Source organism: Falco biarmicus, chromosome 5 (genome assembly GCF_023638135.1).
Source record: "Falco biarmicus isolate bFalBia1 chromosome 5, bFalBia1.pri, whole genome shotgun sequence".
Taxonomy (NCBI): Eukaryota; Metazoa; Chordata; class Aves; order Falconiformes; family Falconidae; genus Falco; species Falco biarmicus.
In genome coordinates this window covers 77,467,009-77,487,198 of record NC_079292.1, presented here as the reverse complement: position 1 = coordinate 77,487,198, position 20,190 = coordinate 77,467,009, and the positions used below count along the sequence as shown (strand labels likewise).

General features: G+C 37.9%; 1 protein-coding gene across 5 annotated transcripts in view; it reads left to right on the top strand.

Moving 5' to 3' along the window:
* Positions 1-20,190, top strand: part of SHISAL1 (shisa like 1) — an 86,842-nt gene that overhangs the window by 27,172 nt on the left and 39,480 nt on the right. For all 5 annotated transcript variants that reach the window (XR_008822203.1, XR_008822202.1, XM_056341171.1 and 2 more), the window contains exon 2: positions 13,181-13,279. Coding sequence is in view for 3 of the 5 variants with exons in the window: in XM_056341171.1 (XP_056197146.1) it covers positions 13,213-13,279 (67 nt within the window). In the remaining 2 variants the exon portion in view is untranslated. The remainder of the gene's footprint in view (positions 1-13,180; positions 13,280-20,190) is intronic.

The following is a 20,190-nucleotide window of genomic DNA, read 5'->3' as shown; positions in this document are numbered from 1 at the left end:
TAAGGAAGGCAAATTTCAATCCTTTCTCCATGTCAGGCCTCTTTATTTGGGGGAAGGCTGGAATTCGGGTTTGTAACTGCGTAACCTGTAACTGAAGTGGATTAATCCTGAATACAAAAACCCCCTCTGCTCTTCACAGACTCCATTAGATTCAATTCAGCTACATTTGAGTTCTAATGATTTCATAGTTTGGTAGATTTTGGATGCAATTTACTGTCCCAAGACACAACTGACTGACTGGGGTATATGACTTCATCCATACTGATAAATATATTACATAGCAGGCATCAAAGGCCTTACGGTTAGTGAAAGGAAAATCACTGCAAAATGAGCATTTGTGGTGGCTGCCAAAAGGATTATATGTTTATTAGACAAGAGGGTCAAAAAAAAATCTGTTACAGTACATACAGTGTTTGGGAACAGACCTTGAAAATGCATTGAGATACTAGAATTAAAATAATACAGTGCTCATAAAATTTGCATGCATATTGTGCCCCCCCCCCCCCCCCCCCCCCCGCCGTTAGAGCTTCTTTTTGTGTGTGTTTTATGATCAGATTTTATGATAAGTTGTCTATGTTCCCCATTCAGGCAAAACAGCTAAAACTATCTGCATTACAGGATAATAAAATTGTCACTTAACAAATGTAACTAATTTCATAATGCTGAAACACCTGAAAGAATGGGTCATTGGGACCAGACTCTGAGGAACTGTTTCCTGTGCCCATAAAGGATTGTTTACATAGACTTCAATGAGGTAATGCATATGATGTTGTATTATTGTAGAGACGACATGCAGTTATTCAGCCAGAATTTCCAGAAAAAAAGCATCTAATTTTTAAAATCATTCTTTAATGTGTCCAAGTGGTGTCCTGTTCCACAGTACCTCTGAATGTGGATGTTAAAGATGACCCTTCAAAGATACCTAAGCTTGTTTTCTGCAAGGATAGTTTAAGGTGATATTGGTATCCCTGTATCCTTTCATCACAGCCTTCCAATAAATTGAGGTGCATATCTTAATTATACACAGATCAAATAATTTTCTTTTAAATTCTTGGGTGCTGGCATCTAGTTCCTGTCAGAAAGTTGTAAGTTAGGCTTCTGACTGCCACTTTCCAACTTTACTAGTACAGAAGGTATCACTATGGCTTATAGTGACTTCAAAGTTGACCATTACTAAATAGGGTACAGCAGAATTACCTAGCCATTCACTCTTTTGTATGTAAATGTCATGAAAATAATTTAAACATCAAGTGGGTTTATGTTCTCCTAGGTCATTGGTCGGGGTCCTGTCCCCACTCTCCCGGTCAGTTTTCACAGGAGCATGGCATTTTTCATAAGTGTTTCCTGTTTAAAGGCATTAGACCTAGAAATTTGATACACAGTTCTCAAATCTGACATATTCTTCCTTTATGACTGTAATTGCTCTGTGCTTCTTGTCTGTAGAATAGAAATAGTACCACCTCTCCACTTGTCTTTTTCCATTTGTTTAGACTTTAAAGTATCTGGGAGAAGAAATGGACTGCATGACTGCAATACTGCTTGCTGCTAATACCTTTGCTGTGTGACATATATGATGAAGGCTTTACTTTTTTTCTTTACACAGGAATTCATTGGACTTGACATGTTCTGTTAATGATGCTCAATATACTGGTCTATAAGGTAAATAAGAAATTAATGTGACTGTCAGAAGAACCATTTCAGAAAGTTCTGTCAAATGGAACTATTCAGTGCTGCAACCAGAAAAGAAGTAGTGGTTTGTTACTACAGATGTGAGCATCTGATGTAAAAAGCTGATCCTATTGACTTCAAGGCAAAACTCCCAGTGACCTCAGTAAAGCTGGTGGGGTTTTTTGCGCTACAAAAACACCTGAAACTTAAGTTAGCTAAGGAGCTAATCGAAATATTATGGTAAAGTTACTTTGGACAAGATGCAGAAATGAATGCCTTTCTCTATGTAGAGGAAACTTACATGGCATAAACCAGTTGAAGTGAATAAAAATACATGGCTGGGTCATGTTTATTTTATGCATGACTCCATGTACTTTCTCCATCTGCAAGTTTTAAGGTGCTTACTACTAGTGCATGCTGAGTTAAATTGGATTTAGAAGGATGCTGAAACTAGAAACATAATGCTGGCTTCCGGAAAGACATATATATATATATATATATTTATTTATTTATTTTAGGAATACTTTGTTTCCTGCCATGGAGCACAGTTGTCAGCTCAAGGGCTGACCTTGACCACAAGGGCGGTAATCGTTGCTTTGCAGTCATGAGCATATGTTCAGGGTCTTTTACTGTTGATTGGGGTGTGGGGTGATTGTTCGGCAGTCTCCAGTATGTAGAGCAAGCCCATCAACTAACTACCAGCCTTGCACCTGTACCAAGCAGAGATAAAATTGTTCCAAGTGTAGCTGACAGCAAAACCTTCTCTCAGTAGTGACATACTTTTGCACACAGCTAAATGTAATAGGACTTAGCCCCCTGACTGAAACCAAGTATATTCTTCAGTCTTCATAATGGCACTTTGTGCAGTTATATTCTTTGAAGGCATTTAAATTTTGCCTTTAAGCTTCACTGTTTAAAAACGTAAAACTAATCGCCATCAACACTGGATATTTTTCAACAAGGTAAACTATTCTAGTAACTGTGCAGAGAGAAGCATACAAATAGGTCACATGCAATCAATGCCAGCTTTCTGCTGGAATGACCCAGAATACCGTGCCAGAACCTGTTTCAGGTGTGAGCTGAGCTTCACCTCCTCCCTGCCCATACATGAGGCTTTCAGAGCTTCTTTCCAGCATCATTTCCATACTGATTGTTTTCTGGGTCTACTGTAAATAAATGAGACAAATGTTTCAGGTGGAAGCCATTTCTTAGTATGTGGCTGTTTGGAGCGAAGTATGGTGTTGATATCAGAGTAGTTTCAAGGTACTATCATATTACCTGGAATACTAAGGAGTACAGTCTGTGTGTATGATGTATGCCTGCCCAATGAGCATATATAAATAAACGTTGAACAAAGGAAGCCACTTCTAAATCAGTCATGGCTGCAATCTGCAGTTAATGCTTCTGGTACATTCCTGTATTTTTGCTCAACTCCGCTGGGTTCAATGGGGAGGGGATAAGGGATGTTCATTGCTTGATCCAAGTGAGGTCAAGAAACAGGATTTATGTGGAATTCTACACAAGGATTTTCAAGTAGCTTCTCTCACACCTACCTCTGTGCACAACAAAAAATATGCAGAAACCCCAAGCTAGGCATAATATGAGAGCTCTTTACATCCTGTAAAACAACGGATGTGAAACAAAGGTTGGGGCCTGCAATGTCATCACCAGCAGAACAGCTTTGGTTTTTGTTTTACCTGGTTTATCAATTCCAAAATCGCATGCTCAAAAAAAAAAACCAAAAAAAAACTGTTGAAAGGCGCTTTTCTGTTGCTCTGCATGCCTTTTTTCCTTCTGCTCGGCAACCTCCACACCTGCTGTTCTAACTACTAAAAATTGCCCTTTCTTTTGTTCTTGCAAGTATTTCTGCCTGCCTAAGAGGAGAGGACAGAGGATTCACTAGCATTTTTTCTTGGTCCTGTTGCCTTTTAACATTCAGAATTAAGTTCTTGTTAACAATTCAGTGTTCTTGGGGCTCCAGAATGTCGGGGCTTTAATTAGAATGTTTGCAGTAGCACAGACACACACTGCTCTTAAAGCCAGCTTTTTAATGTATTCTTTTAAGTGTAGAGCAGTGAAAAATGGCATTTTCTGCTTCAGTGAGAGGCTGGTGTGTTTAACAGGAATGAGGTAAAAGAACAGGTGAAAAGAAGTTACTCCCATCTTCCCACCATACAGTTTTTCTCTCCAACATTTGTTGGTTCAAGGCTCCCACATAGTTCCCTTTTTCCTTAGCTGGTGCAGTGGCAGCTCCTTATCCTGCTCTACTCTGCTTTAAGAACAGCCTTAATTTGTGACGTTACTGAGAAACATTTCAGTATATGAAATGTTTGAACATAACATTGCAGATGTTTTAAGGAGGAAGGTCGCTTCTTTCTCTGTTTACATCGATGGGTGTTTTTCATCATTATCTTTAATGCGAGGGTGAGCAAGATTTGACCAGAATGTTTCCTGGAATCCAGAGTTATTTGCCTCTTGAGGGAACAGTGATGGCTAGTTTCAGATTTCAAAAAGGAAAAAGTCCTACACTTTCAACAAATTCATACAAGAACCAACCCATCCTAGAAACACCAACACCACCACATGCATGGACACGGTAGATTAAGTGCAGAATTTTGCCAGTTCAGTGCAGGTGACTACCTTGGCCGTTTTATTTCTCATAAGCCTTGTTGCTGCAAGCAGTAAGGGTATATCAACACTACTCTGTAGTATGAAGACAGCTGAGCTGGTTCTAGATGAACCAACATAAATACTTGGAAGCAACCTGTGTTCCTTCACAGGATAGACGAGTCTACGTGTAGGTCTGCACTAGGACAACTCTTGTGCTTTCAGTTCACATTTAGAACTGGCTTGCAGGACACTTTGAGATGTTTTCCTTAGGAAAGTTGGTATAATACTGCCAAAATAGTTGTAGTGCAAATCCATCTATGTCAGATAAGCTACACATTGTGTTGGCATAGTAAAATGATCCTCATGAGGGGAAAAAAATATATATTTTTGCTAGTTTAACCACAACTGGCAGCTTCTTCCTGCTAGCTGAGGTAAAATAGCACTGCTACATAAATCGGGGGTTGTACCCTTTCTTGACTTAGCTAACTGTGCCAGCAAAATTACCTGATTTTCTCATTGCAATGTGTCCTGGTTTTAAAATGTGTTAAATAGCATAGTGACATTTTTGAGTAGGAACACAAGTTATCATTTCAATGCTTGCTGGCCAGAAAAAACATGTTAGACCATTTCAGCAAGCACTAGCTCTGGTGCTGTAAGATAGGGCGTGCTTAAGGTAATAACTTTGGAAGGATTGATGCCTCGTGGTTAGTCAGAATTAAATTACAAATTGGTACCCATGCAGGGACTTGGAATGTTTAATTAGACTGTAAAGGAGTGGAGTAATAATTCATATTTGTAAAAGGAAACATCGTTTCTAAAGTTGATGGAAAGAGGAAAAAAGTATTCATGAGAATTTTGAATTCCTTTTAATTTGACCTGTTTAAATTAGTCTTTTTTTTTTCTGAGTCCACTTTAGCTTTTGCCTAATTTACTCCTTGTATTTTATCACTTTGGAGCAAAATACTTTTTGAAACAGTTAGAAGGTTAGAAACCAATCTGTTTAGATACAGATGATTAATGATGTTCAAGAATGTGAGAATGAAATAAAATGTAGATGTCAGCAGACTTCACAGGAAGGTTTATTTTTTCAGAAGAAGCCATTCTGAAAGGAAAATTTATCAAAAGTGTTCCTATGGAGGCTATAGGTAGTTCTTAATTTCTGTACTTATACAGCTGACAACATATGGGTGAAAACAGAAATTTACTCACACTTATTTTTCACTGGATGAATCATTGGTATGTTACTTTTTTTTCAAATGGATAATAAAAATACACTAGCTAGGTTTACTGCTGTGTTTATAGATACACATAGTCTCAGGTTTTAGCGCTATGCTGTAATACAGACATGAGTGATATTTATTAGGTTTGGGAGATTTTTAAAATGTGCCCATTATGAAGGTAAGATTAGAGGTTTTATAACTTCTTTTATTTTCAATAACATTTTTTAAATTACATGGATAAACTGTTTCAAATAAACTAGTAGAACTTGCATTGTTAATTTAAGATTTGGAAATGGTAGTATTTTAAACTAAAAGTACATTTACTCTGGTTCTGTACTGAAAGTAGCTCAAAAACACAAGCTTAAGTTTCCCTAGAGAAAAGTTTTGCATTTGTTAAAAGCTGAGATAAGTTGATTAAAAATAGAGATTTGTAATCACTTTAAAATGAATGCTGTCCTGCTCTCGAGCTATCTTAGAAAATTATTACAAAACTATGTAAGTTTCCTTATCATTCCCGCCTCTTGGGAGACCAAAAGCATTTAAAATTTTAGAGTCAAAATTGAGTTGTTTCAAATTACTTTGTTCCCTGAATGGACTAGACTTGATAGTTTTATCTTACTAGATTTATTTATTAATTTGTTAATGAAACTTCAGTTCACACAGCTGGCTAATCTTAGAAGTTGGTTGCACAAAGTGCCTCAGGTGCCTTGTTTGACTCAGTAATCCAGGTATACATCTGAACTGAGTTTAGTCCATTAAAAATAAGGATTCTGGATGACTACAACAAATTTTTGTCAGCTGCCTACACTCATGCTGATACAGTACATGCAAATGAGCATATTTCAGTCTCTTGACAAAACTAAGTGGTGTTCTGAACACTAGGAAAGGTTGCAGCTCTTGGCTGCAGAAGGAATTTTGCTTATGAGAAGTGAGAAAGTTTCCACTAACTTATAGCTGAAGTTAGTTATCAGTGTCAGTAATTCATCACAAGTGCAACTGCTGTTTTTATAGCTGTCACCCCTAAGTAATTTGGGTGTTTTTCCCCAAAATGAGATCTAATATGTACAGTGAAGGGCCAGCAGGACAGATAACAACGCAACATTTTCTAACCTTCATGGGCAATAAATCCAGAAGATCAAATATTTACCCTACCAAATGCAAATATGTAATGAATTGTACCAAGAAATTGATTAGTTTGAAATAAAAATTAGTTTATTTGCCCTACAGCTACATTATAGTACTATCTTTAGTTTTGCTGTTTAGACAGTGCGGAATTTGGCTATGAATAAAGATTTTGTGCTATGTTACTGAAGTTTCTCATAAGTTAAATTTTGTGGTTAAAAGATCTGAAAGTACCACTGATTCTGTAAATTTAATTATCTTGTAATTAAGGAATCCGTTAACTTCTCTATCAGATTCTAATACAGAATATACTGCTTAGTCAGGCTAGGAACTGCTAAAATCCATTTCCAAGTTGCAGGCATATGCTGTGTTTCTCAGGACGTAGGTGTAGGGTAGGTCGCAGTGGCTGGTTAAATGTGTTGGTGAGAAGGGAAAGGGTTAAAAGAGGCAGGAGATGAATGAACACCCTTGAGAGTTGAGAGCTGTGGCATGATACAGGTTTCTTGGCCTTGTCCTGTTATTAACAGCTATAGGCTGCTTGAAGTTCATGAGATGGTCTTCAGGCTGTACTTAATAGCTTTATTTTTTGAGGACTCATGCATGTATCTTCGTAACTGTTTGGAGAATAGGTGGGGGAAATAATAAACATGGGGTGAAATAAAACAAAGTAGTTCATATTTTCAATTTTAAAATTATAAAATAAGGGAAGAATTTCATGAGCAAGTTACTGTGATATAAATTTGCTTGTCTTTAGCAACACTAAAACACTAACTGTAGAGACTCAAGCATGCTTAACTTCAGCATATATGTGGTAAGATTTTTTTTTTTTAAGGAAGAGGCATTGTGTCATGTTAATGCTGCACTATAATCCAGAAGGTTTTCTAACAGCAGTTCTTTTTGATAGGTTGTTGCAATCGTTTCAAGTAAGACAACTGTCAACTGAAAAACAGTATCTGTTTTGCAAAACATTTTTTGAGGTTACTGTAGTGTGAAACCATGTTTTTTTCATAATCAGGTTTTCTTTTATGGCACTTACATTGATGCCCTTGCAATAAGACTGTGGTTTCATTGTAGTAGCATTTATGAACTCATAGTAGATGCATTTTAAAACTATTTTAACGTAAGAAGCGAACAGAGCTGGACTAGAAGTTAGGTTTGGATCACAGCCTTCTCTTTTCTATCTAATTTTAAACAACGCTCTCAACCGTTGTGATTGTCTTGGCCACATTGTTTATCTCTTTACTGCTGCTGCAGTGCAACCGGTGTTGTCTGTTGCCTCCAGATGAGCAAAGGTTGAGAGGAGGCTATCCTCGTTCCCACAATGTAGGAAGCGCAGCAAAGCTAATATGTGTCCGAGATTAGCGAGTGTGTTTTCCAGGAGGAGACTGGGGAATAAGAGATTATGGAAATAGAAGATTTTCTAGGTGTCATTTAATCATAACTGTGAAAGGTGACCGTGTCCCAAGAGAATGGAGAAAGCGGAGGGAAACCCATAACTGCAGCTGCTGCTGTGGCGTGATTTCCCAGGGCCAGGTCAATGGTGCTCGCTGAGATTGGAAGGCGTGCTGGACATCAGTGTGAAACGAGGGAGTCAGTCATCCTCAGTTATGTCATGCGTGGTGTGTTTTTACCTATATAGTTATGTCTGTATGTCAATGTACCTATCTTGGTATAACAGTGATATACCTATGTATATTTTGATTAACTATGAGAATTAGTAGAAGCTCCATGGTGCTCTGCATTGTTGTAATTCCGTAATTTTATTTACCTCAGAAGAGCTGGCTGCTATTGAGTTATTTATTAGGACCTTCTGGGCACTAGGAAAATACAAACAGTTGAAACTGTAACGACAGTGAACTTGCACAGACAACCTTGCCATAAAGTGTAGAGCCACATTTAAAAGGAGGTATAGCAAGTACATTTTTTTAAAGAAAGATTTTAAGAAGTGGAAGTTGTTAGCCTAAGAAAAGGCTGAGTGAAGATACGACAGCACTTTTTGTATGTATTAATTAAAGACTGATGCAAAGAGAGGTCTAAGCAATTTGTCTGTAGGTAAATCATTCTCCAGCTCCACTGGGGATAGGATGGTCTTGAATCACAGCACAGAAGCTGCAAGTTAGACACAGGAAAACCTTTCCAGCCACGAGGTTAGAGAAATGCTGGAAGGGAATTGCCTGAGAAGGCTATAAAACCCCTCGGGCGGTGGAGATTCTGTGAACTTATGCTAAGAATGCTTTAGGTGTAGGTAATCCTGTGACAGAAAGATGGATTAAATGATCTCTTGAATTGCCTTATTTTCTGTTACTCTGTACAGAGAGCTAACTTGTGAGGCAGTGCTGATGTATTTAATAAATTCTCTTGCTAGCTCCTTTTATTCTAATAACAAAAAATTCAAAATGTGCACTGTTTTTCAAACATCTCTTCTAAACATAGCTTTTCTTTTCCTTCAAAGTGAGGGGAAAATTATTTCTACATATAAATCTTGCCACACAAAATGGTTATTTGTCTTGGCAGCTTTTCTTTCCAATGATTCACTCATTCCCTTCAAGAAAAGACAGATAAAACTATAAGGATAACCAAAGCAATGTACGTAGCAGCAGAGTAAGTGCTAAAATGTCATGGTGTGCAAGTAAAAAGTAAAATCTGGTGTGATGATCTAATACATATATCTGATCCCTGCACCTAAAGTCCATGGTGTGAAGGGAGTTTAAAGGCAAACGAGTTCAATTTCTGCAGTGATGACATTAGAAGTTACGGTGCAATTGCAGGCTCTTCATCGACTGAAACAAAAAGCCACCCACCTGCTCTGTCCAATATTAATGTCTTTTCTCCTTTATCATAACTTTATAGCACCCTTCCTTTGAATGTTGCTCTCTTTGAATCATTCATTGTTGCATCTTCTGCAAGGGAAAGCAATATTCTTAACATAATCCTTATTCTGTGAAAAGATAGCAAAGCATTTAAAAAACATGAGTAAGGACCATTTCTTCTATTTTATAGTAGACATGTTGAAACAGAGAGTGAAAAAAAGCCTCTAAAACTGTGATTCCTCAACCATTTCTTTAATCTGCTTTATGATGTAGCTGCAGAGATACTTGTGATTGCTAGCAGAGGCGAGGAGGTGGTGTGAGGCTAGGAATCGCAAAGGATATGGAAAAAGATAAGTACTCTTCTTCCCTCCACAGTGACCACATATAAGCTTAAAATGGTGCATTAAAAATTACAGTTGATGTATGCATTAGACTACCCTTCTAATCATTGATTTACAGAATGAGAAAGAAAACCTAATCTCTTAGCCTTCAGGCCCTCAGTTTACTATAAAAAAAAAAACAACAAAAACCAAACAACCCAACAAAAAAACCCAACCAAACAAAAAAGAAACTATAACAAAATCTACCTTTCCTCTTTCCTTCAAATGTAATTCTCTAATTTTAGAGTATCCTGTCAGTCTTGACTAATAATAATAATGAAAAATTATTCAGCTAGATCACTGCTAATTGCCATGTTTCTACCATCTCTGTTCCGTGGCCTAGCATTAGGAAACACTTTGTATGATCCAGACACTTTCTTTTAGCGTGCCACCTGTTCTCCTGTCCATCTCTTCCACCCAGCTGATTGAGCTCTAATAACTTGGAGACATCCTCATGATATTGCACTAAATATAACTGCTTTAGTCTGACAACAGCATGTAAAAACATTTTTTCAATATGGTCAAGTAGTGAATGGTTAGTTGTATCCCTGTCCTCCTAAAAATGGTCATTCTCAGTTTAATGAGTATAAGCAGTACTTATAAAATTGAGCGTTTCCCTATCATCACAAATATGTATATATGTGTACATCCACACAGATTCTGTCACTCTCCCGGCTCCCAGCCTTTGATGTGTGGCCCTAAAGTTCTAGTCTCTCGCTCTGATCTTCCCAGCTGGCACTTAATAAAATACAAGCATCACAAGACTTGGATTAAAATGCCAGTTTCATTGTTGCTAGTTCTATTGGACATAATTGAATAAATCTTCCCCTCCTTGAAAAGCTTCTGGATTTCTACATACAGGACTGATTAAAAAATTACCACCAGTAAGGCTGTATGTACTTCAATATAGCAGCAAGACTGAACTTTGCAAAAATACCCATCTTCTTTCCACCCCCACACACCCCCACACCTCCCACCCCCCGACCCCCATCATTCTAACTGCCTGGTGAAATTACAAGAGATGTTTTACTTTACAGAAATGAATGTACAATGTAATTACTATCTTTAATCTACCTTCATCAACAACACTGAGAGAAATAAAATTTAGCATAAGCCCACAGTAGGAAGAATTAATTATATTAGTCTCCTTAATTATTTATTAATTGGATTCTATATTAACCATTCCATTAACTTTCTCTAGATCCACATCATGCTTACGAGCTTGTAGTGGCCTGGATTATCTCATTTACTTCCAAAAATGTTCTTACATTTCTTCGGGTCCTCTGAAAGCTGCCATAGTTGCCCAACAAACTGAAGAAAGGATATGTATGTCCCCCAGCCAACTCTTCTAAAATAAATGGATACAAATTATACAGAATTGCAAATATCAAATTACAAACCTTAGTATCAACTCATTAATGTCATTCTAAATTATTCTTGATACAGAAATATTTAATAGTCTTAGCTATACCAAACATCTGTGTCTTCCCAGATACACAACAGAAGTGCTTATTGATCTCTTTTTAATTAACTGTTACGAAAGCCAAGATTTCCCTCTAGTAATGAATCACTATCAGAATTCCTGCAGCTTTGGTTTACTCAGGAAAAAATCATACTCCTTTTATTCCCAATAATACTGGCAACAGCTTGTTCTTTGTATCTGTTTTTTTTTTGATTAAACTCCTACATTCTTAACCTCTGGCTTATATTCAGTAGTATTCTTTTTTATGCAGATCTAACTTTAAGTCTGCTTGTTGTTTTAATTATATTCCTCTGAAAAAAAAGCTGGCGGCTTTTTCAAACAGGATTGATGCTTGGAGAAATATTCTTAATTAGCATTCATAGTTTTCTGCACTTTTTCCTCCCTCATAGTATTATGTTTATGATTGTTTTCCCCTTGGAAGAACTGACAGTTTAAAGCTGCAAATGCAGTGGTTTGGATGTTACTTATGTTTGCAGGTAACAGTATTGTGATTTCTTGTAGAAAAATCACAATGATCTTTAGGTTTGCGATCTGTTGTTTTTCATATGCTAGGATGACTTCTTAGAGAATCTGCATATTTTTGTTAGTGAGAAATCTTTTGTCTCTAAACACTTTGTAGATAGCCCTGTGTCTCCCCTCCTGTGCCCACACAGGATACTCAGAATTCAGTTATTCATGATAATGATGATTATCTCTCCCCTTTTGTTATATGCAAGTGCAGTTGTCTTGGGATTTTTATTTTGATTCAGTACATTGTAGTAGATGCCTGTCAGTAAACTACCTAGTATTTATATGATACAACACTGATTTCATAAGCATTTGGCATCATGTTGTTCTTGAGCTGTCAGAAACAGTGTAATTTTTTACATAAACTGTCATTTTCCTTTCTTTTTTCCAAGTTACTCCTTTATACTAAAAACACTTATTTTAACAAACCAAGACTCCCCCTACCAGCTTTCAGTAGCACCGCCTAGGCTTTCTGGTTTGTAGCCCAAGCTCCCAGTGTTGTTGTACAAACCCATAAATTACATCTTTATTACTCCCTAATGTGAATGTCAGTTTAGGATGTTGAAGACCTTTACATCCAGCTTTAGTCTGCATTAGCAGGGACAGCAGGATAGGCTACCAGATGTTCATTCCTGCTGATGTTGATAACAACACTTGAATTGGGACAGAGTCTCTGCTAGAGCTGTAGAATGTGCAGCTGGTGGCGTTGAATCAAAGGATATTAAGATGCGCTTGGATTCACCCAGTTGCGCGGCTGTTGTGCAAAAAACTGGGATAGCCTTTTTATGATGACTGCTGGCCAAACTGCATCACATCTCACCCTCATTTCTAGGAAAACAAGAAATAATAATCCCGTAAAATGCGCTTGATTCTAATGAAAAGACATTTTTTGAAATGTTTCCAACCATCTCAGTTGCTTGACCCACTTTCTGAACGACTGCACCCTCTAATGGGGTAAAACAGATTGACTTTCAAAGCAGCCAATTTATTTTTATATTATTTATATCCTTCTAGTCCTTATAGGGATAATACAACAGCCCATTCTTGTGACAGTAAAACAAGCACAGTTTTGCTGAATGTAGATTACAGGGGAGGTGTGAATATCCAATAAAGACTTTATATGATTCATCTCTACTCTGGGTTAATGAAAAGTATGTGAATAGCTGTATACACTCATGGTGAAGTAGGAAGGGAATTTTAACAAAATTGTAAAAATAGAGTTTATTTTCCTGGACTTAGAACTGAAATAACATGATTATTTTTTTTCTTCTTGTGTGAAGCCATCTTATTTTACCAAAGGTTTGTGGGGAAGTAAAAGTTTGAACAATGACAGTGTAATGAAACAGGCATTTAATCATGATATTGCATCTTGCCAAACAGGTAATTCTCTAATGGACCAATGAAAGCCAACGATGACAAGTTGTGGTCAACAGTCCTTGAATGTGCTGATGGTTCTGCTTTCATTACTCTTATCAGCAGGTAACTTTTATACTTTGAATTACTCTTTACTGATCTGTGCCACGGGGAAAAAAATGCAAGTTAAAACTGGATTCCTACAAAATAAACAAGAACAAATGAATTATGAATTAAGTAATAAATAAAAAAAACCCTCTTTGTGTTTACAAACTGGAAGCTGGAATTTGAAATGCAATCGAAAATTCAGTGTAAGAAGGAAAAGGTGGTGGGACACTGGCATGGTAAAGAAGGCTGAAAATTAAAAAAAAAAACACAAAGCTACTATTTTGATGTGCTAGTTTTTCAGCTCATCTAAAAGACAAAAGCAAGCTCTACACCACCGTACAATCCAACCATTTTGCTAAATAACCATCTATTGGAAGTAGAGCAAGTCAGGTTCCAATGATGTGTAGTTGTACGTGCACTCAAGAGCATGTGATTGAACTTGGAACTTCAGTTATTTGTGAGATGAATACATGTTAGATACAGTGTAACTTGTCTTATGTATATATTTAAAAGAAAAATATATGACATCATGGTATGCAAATATTATGTTATTTTCCTGAATCTAAAGAGCTGACTGGACCAGGGAGTGGTTCCAGAGATTTTTCTCCTGATGGTTGGTAGATCTGCCCTAGATATTTGCTGCTAGCACATAGAAAGGATTGGTGCAGAAATCTGTCAGTTGTTAGATGGAGAATTAGTAAAATGCTATGATTATTAGTTGCATCTTTTCTCCAGGAGTTACTTACAACATTAGCATTTTCTGTAATTCAGAATGAATTTTTTTTTAAAGTATTTTAAAAGGTTCTTAGTCCAGATAGATTTGATTCTATGAGTTTTTAACTCTCTTCGCTTTTATCCTTCATTCTTGAAGCACTTTTTAATCCAAAAAAATGTTTTTTTTCCATCGCTGCTTCATATTCCCTTGTACTACATAATACCCTTAACCACCGTTCTTAATAGTTCACCAGGCATTATAGAGCTTGAAGTATCCTTTTGCTCCAGTAAGGGTGGTTACTACTCTGTCTGCGTAACTTCTGTAATATTCAGTGTTAGATTCTCATCAGTTAGTCAGGGGTGTGTTTTGCTGCCCACAGTCTCATTGCTTGTTTGCAAGTGTTGAAGCTGATTCTTGCTAATGATAGTTCATTATTCAGCTATAACTGACACAGTCCTTCTGCTAACAATATTACAGTATTACCACCTAGACTATGTTTCTGCCTAACCTTAAAACAGTTTTCCTTTAGAGTCCTTCCACTAATATCCCTATGTATGGCGCTGCATCCCTAGTTATGTAACTGCCCTCCTCCTATGCACTTGAATCGGGCAAAGGGGTTGTAGCAGCTTCTTTGTTGTTTTCCAAGTTAAAGTGATTTCAGGAAGCTATTTCCCTGGTGCAGGAATGAAGCAGATTATTCAAGAGGGTGTCAGTGAATGTATCCCAGTGATCAAACATCGCAAAACTTTTCCAGCTGCTCTATCTCTTCTGTTGATTTCTGTTACATTTTCATCCTTTTACCACTTGTTGTAGGGGACTTCTACTAGCTACTTCCTGAGATCCCACTTCTCCAACCATTTTCCTCAAGATGCTATAAATATTTGTGTTCAAGTTGAAGGGGACACTGTGATTACACCATGTGTGCAAATAGTAGTCACTGGTATATATACACACTTACTCCCTCAAACCCAGACATAAAGCCAGTGTTCTAATATGTTCTTCTCATAGAAGAAAAGTACCGCTTCTGAAGTACAGTGTTTTTATTTGAAATTAATTACATATAGGCTTTACTTTTTGCATAATTTATTAACATCACAAATTATTGTCTGTGTAAATGTGTGCCTTATCTTCTTGTTGCTCCTTGGCTATTAGTATTTTATTATCTGACATCCATTATTAGCATGTAGAGTACAGGCTTGATCTGAAATCATCACAAGCCTTTCATGCCAGTCTAACTCAGCTCCTTGGGGAATTTTACTACCGACATCTGAAGGAGTGGGTTTAGGTCATTGCTAACTCAAACACATTTTACAGGATGAAACTTCTTATTTTGCAGCCAGCGTGAATTTGATTTTTTTCTTTTGTTCCAGACAGGTCAAATTCCATAAAGAAAAACTACTGGCTTTATGCAGTGAGAATGACAGGGGGGAAAAAAGGATGCTACTCTCACTGGAATAATACAAACATCTTTTTTAAACTGAGCTGAAATGGAAATTTAATGGCAAGACTCCTTTTGAGTTCCCTAGATTTACAGACTTCTGTTTGTAAAGTCATGTTTTACTTCCAAGTCATTGATGTACTAAGATTCACAATCTTAGTACTAAATTTTTAGAATCTGTACGCATGGTTGAAAGCTGCACTTGACAATTGGAAGCGTAACTTTCACTGGCTCCACAGGAGAAATGAAAGTAAGGGCACATGTAACAGGAAAGTTCCCAGAGCAGCTGTTCTCTGAGGCTGGTCTTCATTGTGTCAGAAAAGGAGAGAAGCAACGACAGTGGCAGTGGAGCAGAGATGTGGTCAGATACCAAGGTCATGGCTCAGAATGTGGATGAGGTTTGGCAGCTTTAGCTGTGTGGTTAGGAAGGAGATGCAGTTGTGGTTGCCTAACACAGGCACAATGCTCTCAGGGCAGGGACAAACAATGCTGAGAGGAAAGGGTTCAGCTCGGAGTAGGTAAGCTATGGCTCCATTTAAAAAAAGGATTAAATTGGATTAAGAATACTGAAACTTCAGACTGGTTTTATTTCAGTGCTATCAAGATCACAATGGCATGCACTTTTGGGGTTCATGAAGGCTTACTAGTTGTACTAGCAGCACAAGGAATGCATAATAAAGGCAGCAGCAGCGTGCAGTAGTGCCAGAACGCCATTTCTGACCACTAACTCTTAGATTTGCTTTGCAATAATATTGATACTTATATTCATTTAGTGGAGTGAAACACATTTATGAAATCAGGGATGAGGGCAAGGCTTATATTTACAAGCAAAAAATGACAGATTATTTGGACATTACAGTATTTTTTCTTTGAAGTAGGAAATGAATGTCCACATAGCAAAATTTATCAGAGGATCTCGGATGATTGGCGTTGTGCTAAGTAAACTGCATACATGCGGATCTATATGGAAAGCTTGTAAAGACCAACCATTCTGAAGGCCTTGGGGCTTTAAAAATTTAGTAGCCAAATAAAAATTTTATTCAGCATTACACAGATCTGTAACCATGAACATATAGGGAAGTAACAGTTTGATCTACACTGTCTCTTTATTTTTTAAGTTAGGAGTAAATAAATTTAAGATGAGCTTATATCAGTCATTTGAAGCATGACAGACTATTCTCTCAAAATTAGTAGGAACAGAGATAGGAGCATCTGTATCACTTACCTGTTCAGTAATACTTTCAAAAATAGCATGAGAATTTGCACATGCGATTCCACTTAAGAAACAGCTGCCATCTTTGCAACATACAACTTAAAAGTATTGCACCTGAAAGATTCCTATCTGAAGTATTTCTGTGGAAGTAAGGCTCTTTAATCCTCAGGATTTAAGTGAAGTTATTTTCAGGAAAAGTGCTTGAAAAAAAACCCCACTTTGTTTATTGGATCTCTGATTCTCTGAGAAGAAAAGACAGCAAGTAAAATTATACAGATTAAAAAAATCTTTATCAATTTATTGTACTGTTTACAAGGTCTGGCTGGGATGGGGTTAATTTTCTTCACAGCAGCCTGTATGATGCTGTCTTTTGGTGACCAGAATAGTGTAGGTAGCACACGGTATTTTAGCTGTTGCTGAACAGCCCTTACATAGGGTCAAGGCCACTCCTGTTTCTCAGTGTGCACCCCAGCGAGGAGGCCAGGGTGGGCGTGAGTCTGGCAAGGGACACGACTGGCACAGCTGACCTGAACTGGCCAAAGTGATATTCCACACCACAGAACAGCATCCTCAGCAATAAAACTGGGGTTAGAGTTTATGCAAAAATTGCTCAGGGACTGGCTGGGCTTCCGTTTGCTAGTAGTGAGTGATTGCTTTAGCATCACTTGTGGGTTGGGTGTAGTTGTTGGTGTTGGGGTTTTTTCCTTATTCATTTATTGAATGGTCTTTATCTTGACCCATGAATTGTCATGCATTGCCCTTCTGATTCTCTTGCCCATCCCACTTGAGGCAGCGGGGGAGTGAGCAAGGGGCTGGGTGGTCATTAGCTGCCTACCAGGGTTAACCCACCACACAGTGACTACCAAATTCAGACTGTAATTCAGTCATCACATTATGGTCTTACTTGTGTATTTATTTTAATCAATGACACACATTTTAAAATTTAAGGATTTGCTTGAAACTACATTTTATTACAGACATCACTCCTCCTCTGACCTGATGTTATCATCATTCTGCCTTCATTCTGTAGTCATCCTTCCCCCAGTTTTCATCCCCAAAGAAATGTGGGGTTTATTTTCCTTTTAAAATGAGCAAAGGACCCATCTAGGGATCAGAAGACACTTTTGCATGTCGTGTTAAGCAAACCACTTTGCAGTGATGAGCCAACTAAACTTCTTAGGGTCCTGTAGCCCTCTAGTACATTCTCACAGTGCAGTGCCTCTATCAGAGCACTGGATGATTGCAGAAAATGGAAGTATTTGGTTGCTTATGAAACATAAAGAACTAGTTTTAGTTCTTATAACACCCACTAGATGTATAAACAAGTCAGGCATAATCTTACGGGGCTGTTGGTTGCTTGTGGTGGCTTAACACAGGTGTAATTCACCTAAGCTAAGTTGTAGTAATAACATACGAAAAAAATTGGCTATACTATTATTTGCAAAGCTGGTTCTAGCAATAAATATCTTCCATTAAACTGTCCCAAACTTGAAACTACCATCTATACTGGAGGCTTCAAAAATTACTAATGTGTAAGTAGTTTAATAATGTAACTTTTAAAAGAAAAAATAAGTTAATATTCTTTAGCCATAAAAGGCATTCATTTTACCTGCATTTTGAAAAAAGGATGATTCTGTTGATAATGCATGATAAACAAAATTTGTGTTGCACTCCGAGGCTTTGCAGGTATCAAAGAAGAAAATTTTGTTTCCTAGGAGCAGCTGATATAATCAAAGTGCAGATATTCCAACTAAGAAAGAATAAGTCAAGATAGCTACAAAGTGAGAACTGTCAAACTGTTCAGGTTCTGATCAATTATATTTTCTCTATGGCTACAACTGAAGTAGTACATACATTAAGCCATCTATTTCAGATGAGAAATCTGTAGGTTCAGTGGAAATTTTCCTTCAGTTGGATAGGGAGAACGATGGACAAGGTGGGGAGAAAAAACCCAGACACATATGTTCAGGACATAAGCAGTCCCTGAAGGAGAGGAATGGGAAGACATTTTTCTTACTAGAGAGTTTATTGCACAGCTTTTTCGATACAGCGCGTATGTGTCTTCCTTTGAAGCATCTGAAGCTGGACATTTATCAGAGAAGGGTTAGATAAGTGCTCTTCTGCTGGATACTGTAATCAAAGACACTGTGGATAAGCATCACTATTGGAAGTGCAGCGCTACACTATGAAGGCTACCCCTTCACTTGCATTTATTTGGACCAATCATAAGACTTACTTTCTGTTTGTTGACATCCGGCATAGACTCACTTTTTTTCCTAGTAATGACGACTAGTGGAACTACACGCATTGTAATACATGTAATGCACCCTTGCAAGCAGGTACCAAACATGTACAAAACACTTGGGAACCTTTATAGATGCCCAACCACAGGCATCTCATGTGATTTGACTTGCCTTGGATCATCCACGCGTGCAGTGGATCTACAAGAGACCTGCTTCTCCTCCACTGAAAGCTGGAGACTAGACAGAACAGCCTAGGCAAATCTTAGCTGACACTGAAAAACAGTGTTCAAGTAACTCAGTCGAGCTCCTGTTCTTATTAGAAATCAAATACTTAGTTAAAAGTTCTGTTTAATTTATGGATTTCTCCCATGCCACACGTTACTTCCATTATTTTCTAGAGTTCAGTTTTCCAAAACCAAATGGTATGTAGTTAGAACTGATGTGATGATGGGACAGAGGGCAACCTCAGCAAGTTTCCTGTTGCTGTAGAAGTGGGAAGAGTGGATGATATGCCATAGGGCTGTGCTGCTATCCAGAGGGAACTGGACAGGCTGGAGAAATGGGCTGACAGGAACCCCATGAAGTTCAACAAGGTGAAGTGCGAAGTCCTGTGTGGTGCTGCCAGCAGGCTGAGGGAGATGATCCTTCCCCTCTACTGAGCACTGGTGAGGCCACACCTGGAGTGCTGTGTCCATTTCTGGGGCTTCCCAGTACAAGCGAGAAATGGAACTACTGGAGCAAGTTCAGCAAAGGGCCACTGAATTATTAATGTGGCTGGAGCATCTCTCATATGCAGAAAGGCTGAGAGAGCTGGGACTGTTCTAGTCAAAGGAAGAGAAGGCTCAGGGGAATTTATTGATGTATATAAGTACCTGAAGGGGAGGATGTAAAGAAGACTGAGCCAGGCTCTTTTGGGTGGTATCCAGTGACAGGACCAGAGGCAAAGGACACAAACTGAAAGAAAGCAGTTTCTCTCTGAACGTCAAGAAAACATTTTTTCATTGTGGGAGTGACTGAGCACTGCCACAGGTTGCCTGGGGAGGTTCTAGAGTCTCCATCCTTTGAGATGTTCAAAGGACATGGTTCTGGGCAGCAGGCTGTAGGTGGAACTGCTTGAGCAGAGGGCTTGGACCAGATGACCTCCAGACATCCCTTCCAACTGCAATCCTTGAATTTTTTCAAAATTTAATCAATAATGGAACACTTTTCATTATTGCTATTAATTCCTAATTAAGGGGGAGTTCAGGGGAAGTAAGTGCTTGTTCAAACAGATATACTTTCATGCAATTACATGCTTTGTGGATTTTGCAATGAAATTTG